The sequence below is a fragment of the Prosopis cineraria genome, unplaced genomic scaffold (assembly GCF_029017545.1).
Source record: "Prosopis cineraria cultivar Desert tree isolate PC_DT_omini unplaced genomic scaffold, ASM2901754v1 PC4, whole genome shotgun sequence".
Lineage (NCBI taxonomy): Eukaryota > Viridiplantae > Streptophyta > Magnoliopsida > Fabales > Fabaceae > Prosopis > Prosopis cineraria.
The window spans coordinates 39,397,092-39,406,664 of NW_026555335.1; the positions used below are offsets into that span (position 1 = coordinate 39,397,092).

The 9,573-nt window shown below is 30.7% G+C and overlaps 1 protein-coding gene across 1 annotated transcript; it reads right to left on the bottom strand.

Annotated features, from left to right (window-relative positions):
- Positions 1–5,078: 5,078 nt before the first annotated feature.
- On the bottom strand, positions 5,079–7,883 carry LOC129309082 (glyceraldehyde-3-phosphate dehydrogenase 2, cytosolic). Its single transcript, XM_054950442.1, has 11 exons — positions 7,850–7,883; positions 7,601–7,701; positions 7,221–7,336; positions 7,020–7,119; positions 6,561–6,707; positions 6,419–6,479; positions 6,236–6,333; positions 6,020–6,162; positions 5,804–5,887; positions 5,562–5,651; positions 5,079–5,374 (listed from the first exon to the last, which is right to left on the bottom strand). Exons 1-11 carry the CDS (start codon positions 7,881–7,883, stop codon positions 5,329–5,331), a joined length of 1,020 nt encoding a protein of 339 aa, XP_054806417.1. The 3' UTR covers positions 5,079–5,328.
- Between the last annotated feature and the right edge of the window lie 1,690 nt (positions 7,884–9,573).

The following is a 9,573-nucleotide window of genomic DNA, read 5'->3' on the forward strand; positions in this document are numbered from 1 at the left end:
TTAATTGCTACTACATACACACATTGGCTTGCACCCCTCATTTTAAAAAAAAATTACAAGTAAAAAATTAAGTAAAATTTACAACTTTGCACCTCCCATTCTTGATATTTTGTATCCTTTGAATTAAGTAAAAAATATTTAAGCTTAAAAACTTATTAGATATATAATATTTTGATAATTTAAATAAGATATGAAGAGTATATTTACAATAAAAGATTATATTAATCTATTCAATATAATTTTTTAAAATAAAAAATGATGATAAAACCATATATATTATTATAATTTTAGTTTTAACATAATTATTATTTTTTTAAAAATATTTCACACCTTTTAACTTGGGATCTTAGATTTGCGATTGACTATATACACAAGACTTGAATTTAAGACATCTGGTTAAGCTAGATTAATTTCTTAACCAATTGATCCAAGCAATCAAGCACTTGATGATTATAAATAATAAGTTCAAGAATGATGGATTATATTATTAGATGAGCGCACACCATAGTCATATAAAAAATTTACTTAATGCAAATATGCTTTAGCACCATTTACATGAACATCCATTTTGAATTTCATTCGAACAGTTAATTCAAATTTAGACTATAAAGAATAACAGCTTATAACTTATTACATGTTATCATATTTGAAAAATGAAAGAGAAGCGTTGGGCCAGTGAATGAGAGAAGAGGAGAAGAAGACGAGGAGGGCACATGATCACATGGGTTGGCACATGAAGATCACTCATAATGACGAGACCTTAATTCCACAATGCGACATCTTTGAGAGGCATAAACTTCCATATATTCACTACGTCTTCACATTATTTTATTTCTTCTAATCATTTCTATTTTGACTCTATAGCTACCGTTGTATTTCTTTTATCTGTCATGTGACATATGCTGGTTGTTCAGGATTTTATATTATTTTACGCCTGTTCATCGTCAGCTTTAATATTAATTATATACTTTATTAACTATTAACTAGATCACGAGTATCCTTCTTAAAATTTGATTCCATATGATTAGGCATTAAGAACAAGCTCCTGATGTTCTAATAATGCTGTAAACAAGAAAAAGAAAATTCCTTCGACTGCACCTTCTTCAATTATGATAATCAATTAATCATTGTGAACCAGGATCAAAACAACTACTTAAGAAATAATGATAATTTTTTTTAAACATGCAGGTTTCCTCTTTTTAAAAATAATTTTATTTGAGACATGGTTAAACAGTAAATATTTTTATGGCATTCAAATGTTAGCAAATTTTAACAAACTCGTATAGTTTAAAAAAATTGACTAAATATAATAATTATTTATAAAATTTAAAAGTTGAACTCAAATACCCTTGTAATTAATATTTAGCATGTAAAGGAAAGAAACTCTAACTTTAAGAGGGGCAACTTGAAAAAAGAAGGAAGGAGAAGCAATAAATACTTCTTGAATTTTGTAATTTTATTCATAAAAAATAATAAAATATATGGCAGTTCCTTCAATAATAATAATAAAAAACAGAGGAAGAAAATTGTAAAAGTGTTTTTTTCTTTCCTTTTTCTTTTCTTTTTTCACATAAAGAGAGTTTGAAGTATTCTCTCTCATTCTTTATAAGTCACTTTTAAAAAAAATTGATAATTTTTCTTTTAGGTTAAAATATATAAAAAAATTTTAAATTTTGAGACAATTACATATAACCTTCCTCATTTTTAAAAGTTTAAACTTAACCCCCTCATCTTTAATTTTGTTTTCCAAACCCTCCATTATTAATATGTTATTTTTTATGAGAGTTAAAATGTCATTCAACTAAAAAATATTATTAAATAAAAATATTATATCGTGTAACTATTTATAATAAATTTTTTATATTTTTTGGATAGTTGAGGCATTGATAACAAAAAAATATTTGTTATCACTGTATAAAATTTTAAATATTTATGTTTATATTAGTTTTATCCATTTTTTTGTTATTAATTGTGCATGATTTTATTGTTTTAAAAGATAAATTTTTATTTATATTTTCATGTTAGATTAATGTAATGCACATGCTAAAATATTTAAAATTTTAAATATTATCATGTTAGATTAATTTATCTTTTAATACTAGAAAACTATGCACTATTGATAATAAGAAAAATAAATAAAACTAACACAAAAGTAAATATTTAAAATTTTATATGATGATAATAACATTTATTTTTGCTATTATCAATACCTCAACTATTCAAATAATATAAAAAATTAATTAGTCATAGTTCTATAATATAATATCATGTTTAATAATATTTTTTAGTTGAATGGCAATTTAACCTTTATGAAAAAATAATATAATTAATAATAGGGGTTTTGAAAAATAAAATTAAAAATTAGGGAGGTTAATTTTAAATTTTTAAAGGGTGAGGAGAGTTATATACAACTATCTCAAAATTAATCAGAGTTTTATATATTTTAGTCTTTCTTTAATTAACCCCCTGATATAAAAAATAAATCATTAATTGCTTTTATTTATTTATTGCTAGAATGTTGTTATCTACGACTCTACCCCACTCCAGCTAGATAGAAAGGGTGATGTGGCTACAAACGTTGAGTCATTAATGATGATTTTCACTCTAAACAAAGACTATTATTCCAACCAGGGAAGGGGGCCAAGTCGCAACAAATAGGGAATGAAGGGTTACGTGGCAGAAAGGAATGAACTGAGCCAATTGAACTCTATAAAAGCCGGAGGTGCATGTTCGAGTTTCCCATACATGCACCCTTCTCTGTCTCTGATTTGGAATTTGGTGTTATCAGTTAGAGAGAGAGAGAGAGAGAGAGAGAGAGAGAGAGATGGCGTCAGGAGCAGAAGAAACAACGAAGAAGAAGAAGAGCCAGCAGCAGAAACTACAGCAGATGATGACGATGACGATGATGCAAAGCAACAAAGGCAAGTTCAAGAGAAGCAGCTCTCATCTTCAAGAAGATGGAGCCTCCTCTGCTATCCTCTTCCTTGCTTGCATTGCCTGTGCTCCTCTTTCTTACGCCTAAGCCTTAGCCTGCCATATGTATGCATGTCTGAATCTTAATTATATGTAAAGACTTTTCTCATCTCTTCTTCTTCTTCTTCCCCCCAACATTCTTATTCTATATGCACATCACTCTCTCGTGCTTCACCAACTCACTGCCATTCATTCATGCATTCCATGTAAATGTATGTTCCTCTTACTGATTTATTATATCTCCATCCTATTTATAAGTCCTAACATATTTCAGCAAAATCTTAAAACTTATCAACCCAATCTAAACATTTAATAAATTTTTAACCATACCTCTATTAAATATTCATATAATATATTTTCTCTCACTAACATTTTATAAGATAAAAGAAAAAAATTGTGATATAAATTAACAACATGCCTTGTAGTCAAGACAACAACAACAAAAAATCTTATCAATAAATGGAATAGGAGGGAGTAAATATTATGATTTTAAAAAACATTCACATACATATATACTCACAAATTATCTATTAATGATACCCTCGCATGGCAAATAAAATTGATAGCTATGACATTTTGGACTTTATTAAAGCTGGTTCTGTAGTGTATGATGGGTATAGTTTTTTTTTTTTTATCCTTTAATGAAGACTTGTCAATATTTCCACATTTATAAGTCACAATCATGTGAGACACATTAAAGGGGAAAATATATGATCATGTGAGGGTGCAGTACTGCATGGAACAAAGAGACAAGCTATGGGAATAGTCATTGCTTAAGCTTAAGACCTCATTGGCGGAATGGATCGAGGAAGGGCCCCTCTTCACATGCTGCAAAAGCATCCCACTACCAAAATATGAGACATTTTAGGGACAAGACAGAAAGCACTCCGCTTCGTAATTAATTAAGTTAATATGCCCTCTCACTAGATCCAAGCTTTGGTTTTTTTTAAACGTACAATTAAGAATATACTCTCTCTAATTCTGTACATAACATGTCTTCTAAAAAAATAAAATTAATCTAATTTATAAGATACTATGCAAAATATCAAACGATTTTCCTTTTTTTGTTCATAGAACGTTAATGTACATATATATAGCGGTCTTAGAATTTGAATCAAGATTTTATAATCTCTTTTACGAATATGTTTTTTTTTTCGGGTAAGCATCAAGAGTACCTCTGCCGACAATAAAAAATTTCCTCCCAAATATTAAGAGTGATTGGTAAATCTCTCACAATTAAATTGTTATATATACAAGGTCTAAAATTCAAACTAATGATAACTTACTTAGGAGAAGATGGATCGGAATATAATCGAGATTTTATAATCTCTTTTACAAATAATGATTTTCTTTGTTTTTTTTTTTTTGTGTAAGCATCAAGAGTACCTCTGCCAACAACAAAAAATTTGAGAGCAATTGGTAAACCTCTCCCAATTAAATTGTTTCATATACAAGGACTAAAACTCAAAACTTATGATCCCTTATTTTGGGGAAGATGGATAGGAATATAATCAAGATTTTATAACCTCTCAATAAGAATATGCAACCTCTGCAAAATCCAACCACGACTGACAAACCATCGGAGACTATTGATGAGTTTGGTTGGTGAAATTTTTTTTGATCTGCGTGAAAATGTCTAAAACATTTCATGGGAATATAATTTGAATCAAGATTTTTTGATCTTTTTTACAAAGAACGAAGAAGACGGCTAAGATCTAATATTATTTTATTTTTAAATTTCCAATAATTTATATTTTAAATAATTGCAATAAGTTGACAGGAAATCAAGTATCTAGAAAGTAAAAACTTCCGGTTTTGAAGTTAAAAAAATTATATATATATATATATATATATACAGATTTACATATACCGTTCCACAAGGTAATGCAAATAATCCCCCGTTTTTTTTTTTATCTAACCAAATTACAAGTTAGTTTTCACCAGTCACTCAATTAGGAATCTGGAACCCAAATAATTGAGCCCATTTGGGTATTGACCCCCAGATTATAGCTTCCAATACATTCGTAATGGCGCGCAACCTCGACATTTTTGAAATTCTTTCCATGGGCTAAACAGCCATAATTTGAGAGAAAAAATGGTCAGAATTCAGAAAGACGAAAACCGTCCCATATCATAACAAGAAAGTCAAGTACAGCTATAAAGATTCAGAATCGCCATTTCCTCCACAAAAGAGGCACCCAAAACGACAAAGGCCTTAGAAACAAACGCTTCACACTGCAACACCGGGGATGCAGCAGAAAACCATTTATTCGGGACTCGCAGTTTCCTTGAAAGGAAGCTAGACTAGGCAAAATATATAAGGAAAGCACTGAGCAGGCTACTTGCAGGACCGTCTTAACGAGTTTTAGCCATGTGAGCAATCAAGTCCACAACGCGCGTGCTGCAGCATTACAGACACAGCAAGCATTAGCTATCTATATCTTATAATTAGATATAAATTGGATTGTTGATTTTCCAGATAAAACGCCCCTTAAACCCTGACAACCTTTAAAGATGCTGCTACCACGCATAGTGAGAAATCATATGCCAAAAAGAAACAGAGAACGAAAACAAGAAAGGCGAATTACCTGTAACCCCACTCGTTGTCATACCAAGCAACAAGCTTCACGAAGTTTTCATTCAAGGCAATACCTGCCTTAGCATCAAAAATACTTGACCTGCAGCAAGGAACATTTAAAAATAAAGAGAAGATCGAAAGAATTATCATACAACTCCTAAATCCCAAGGACAAATAGGAGAATATATGGATCTAAAGACAAGCAGGGAAGCTGATGCATCTAACAACTTCCAATAAGATGATAATCCACACCTGTTGTCCCCAACGAAGTCAGTGGAGACCACATCTTCTTCAACGTAACCAAGGATTCCCTTCAACTTGCCCTCGGACTCCTCCCTGAAAGACAGTACTATTGAATCAAACAAGATACAAGCACAGCAATCCCAGAAGCCTTCCAGCTAAAATTGAAGAGTTCAGTGAATCCGAGTCCTCCCAACCTCAACAATCAAATAAAAGTTAAAATCTTACTTGATGGCAGCTTTAATTTGGTCGTAGGAGGCCGGCTTTTCCAGCCTCACAGTAAGATCAACAACAGACACATCCACAGTAGGAACACGGAATGCCATCCCAGTCAATTTTCCATTCAAAGCAGGAAGCACTTTTCCAACAGCCTTGATGCAAAGAGCGTATTAGTGATGGAAACCTGATAAAGGAAACAGTAATAGATAAGTGCAAATTATTCACCTTAGCAGCTCCAGTGCTGCTGGGAATGATGTTGAATGAGGCAGCTCTTCCACCCCTCCAGTCTTTACTGGATGGCCCATCAACAGTCTTCTGGGTAGCTGAGAAGAAATATAGCACAAAGTCATAATCACGCTTAACACACTTAAATGAGGAACAGTAGATGTTACAGTTAATCATACCCACCAGTGATGGAGTGAACAGTGGTCATTAGCCCCTCGACAATGCCAAACCTATCATGAATAACCTACAATTGACAAAAAAAGATTAACAGAACAGAACAACTTAGCATCACAAGTGCAGTGCAATTATCTGAAGGCCTGATAACCTTTGCAAGTGGAGCAAGGCAGTTGGTCGTGCAGCTAGCATTAGAAACAATGTCAAGCTCTGGCTTGTATTCGTGCTCATTAACACCTACAACAAACATGGGAGCATCTTTACTCGGGGCAGATATGACAACCTTCTTTGCACCACCCTGGCTCAAGCAAAACAAAACAGACACGTTATTATTACACAAACCCTCAGAAAACTAAACCATGACAACATAACATCGAAGAAGAAATACTAAGCAAAGTTTTTGTCAGGCGGCATTTTATAGCGTGCTAATAGCTAAGCTACAAGACCCAGTGCAAATCAACCCAAGAGATGTTCTACATGAAAAGATAGCGGTGAAAGCAATATTATTGCGCAGACGTTTAAAATAAAGTTTTCAGACAATATGAGATCGTTAAGAAAAGCAAGCGACTAAGAATAAAGTCACGAGAAGGGGTAGCGCACAAAGGCAAACCTTCAAATGGGCAGCAGCCTTCTCCTTGTCTGTGAAGACACCGGTGGACTCAACAATATACTCAGCTCCAGTCTCAGCCCATGGGATCTCTTCTGGGTTCCTGATGCATGAAGTTACAAGGTCGATAGATAATATCTTCACCTTCGAGACGTAGTGTTAACAATTACAAGCACAACCATGAGAAAATTTCAGGAAAAATACCTGTGTGAAAACACAGTGACTTCCTTGTCACCAAAAAGAAGGGTTTTAGAGTCCTTGACCTTGACATCGTGATGTTTCCACTGCCCGTGAACACTATCGTACTTGAACATGTAGGTCTGCCATGCACCGATAACCAGTTCAGATAAAATTAAAAGAAAAATCTTAGGCCAAGTTCGGAATTGTATTCGTATTTCGTACAGCACAAAACATGTTGAACAAGTCAACAACTAAGACTATCAACTTAAACTGAACACGCATCAAATCTATAGAAAGGCTGAAAGAGAGAACTAGAATCCGATAAGAGAGCCAAGCACAGCTGATCCACTACAAATCTACAAATGCAGTGATGGGACATGAACATAGATAAAAGTAGTTTATACCATGTAATCGGTAGTAATGAAAGGGTCATTGATAGCGCGGATTTCAATATCGTCTCTCTGCAGAGCCACTCTCGCCACCAAGCGACCAATCCTTCCAAATCCTGGAAGCCAAAAAACAAACGCAATGAGGAACTCGAGTTCCTTCCGAAAATAATTGACCACGGGGAAGAAAAAGGCAAACGATCCGATCTGAGCGAACAATCAGTAAAAGAAACAGGAGGATGTAGATCGTAGCAAAAGATCATTTACCATTGATTCCGATCTTGATCTTTACTGATCTCATGCACAAAAAAAAAAAAAGGAAATCAGATCAAAGTAGAGAAAGAAAAATCGTGAGTGAAAAGAAAGTAAAATCCATGAAATAGTTGAGATTACCCATAGTTGGGGAAGGTGGAGGAAGTACTAGGCGGAACCGATAAGGAGAGTAGAGTAGAAATGAGAGAGCAGCGGAAGACAGGAAAGAAAAATAGTGTTAGGGTTGATTAATTTAGGGACCGTAATGACCGGTGCTGGTTGGGGCAGTGCAGAGAGGCCCTCTAGAATCTCCCTCGCACTTATTATTACGCTAAAAAACCGGCGCCTGACCCATGACACTGTCTCGTGATTTTTCGCCGCTTGATTTTCTATTATTTTATTGACTGTTTGCTTAAAAATATAAAATATTTTTAATTAAATTTTAATTTTAATAATATAATTATTTATTTTATTATAAAAAATAATTATTTATTTTTAAATTAACTCTATTTTTTATATTTATTTTTATTAAATATTTTAAAAAATAAAATAATATATTTAATAGGAACATCTTTATTAAAATATTTTATATTTTTTAATTTTTAACTTTTAAAAAATATATTTTTATATTTTTAAATGAAGAGTATAATAATTATTGTAGAGTTTGAAATCTCTGTCTTTTTTAATCTTTTGAAAAATAAAATAAACTTTTTATATAGCACCACATCTATGTGTTATTTTTTTTTAAAGTATTGTTACTTTATTGTTTGATAATTAGATAATCTAAATAATTGTTCTCATTGAAATGTATCAAACTCATATATAAAAAAATCCGTGTGGTTACAAAAATAACTAAAAATGAAAATGCATGTTAGGATAAATATAAGGGAAGAATATAAGTATAGAATTAGATTTGTATTTTTTTATTTAAAAATGTAAGATTTTTTTAATCGAATCTCACTTCTCAATAAAATAGTTACCTACTTTTCAACTAACCTATTTTTCTATATTTACTCCTATTAAATATTTTATAATAAATATAAAGTCATTATCAATAAGAGTATTTTAAAAAAATAATGATTATATTTTAAAAAATTAAAATATTTTATATTTTTAAATATTTAACTTTTTAAAAAATATTTTATATTTTTAAATAAAGAGTATAATAATTATTGTAGAGTTTGAAATCTCTGTCTTTTTTAATCTTTTAAAAAATAAAATAAATTTTTTATATAGCACCACATCTATGTGTTATTTTTTTCAAAAGTATTGTTACTTTATTGTTTGATAATTAGATAATCTAAATAATTGTTCTCATTGAAATGTATCAAACTCATATATAAAAAATCCGTGTGGTTACAAAAATAACTAAAAATGAAAATGCATGTTAGGATAAATATAAGAGAAGAATATAAGTATAGAATTAGATTTGTATTTTTTTATTTAAAAATATAAGATTTTTTTAATCGAATCTCACTTCTTAATAAAATAGTTACCTACTTTTTAACTAACCCTATCTTTTTATATTTATTCCTATTAAATATTTTATAATAAATATAAAGTTATTATCAATAAGAATATTTTAAAAAAATAATGATTATATTTTAAAAAATTAAACTATTTTATATTTTTAAATATTTAATTTTTTAAAAAATATTTTATATTTTTAAATAAAGAAAAATATATTGTTTTGAATTGTTAAAAAAAAATGAAGAGAAGGTGAGAAGGACCTGGAGAAT

What these genes read in the sequence shown, in the direction of transcription:
- LOC129309082 (XM_054950442.1), bottom strand. Translation starts at nt 7,883, where the DNA reads ATGAGATCAGTAAAGATCAAGATCGGAATCAATG. An exon ending in TCATTACTACCGATTACATG is followed by an intron (nt 7,337 to 7,600) that starts GTATAAACTACT and finishes GGTGCATGGCAG; the next exon opens with ACCTACATGTTCAAGTACGA. An exon ending in GTCACTGTGTTTTCACACAG is followed by an intron (nt 7,120 to 7,220) that starts GTATTTTTCCTG and finishes TTCATGCATCAG; the next exon opens with GAACCCAGAAGAGATCCCAT.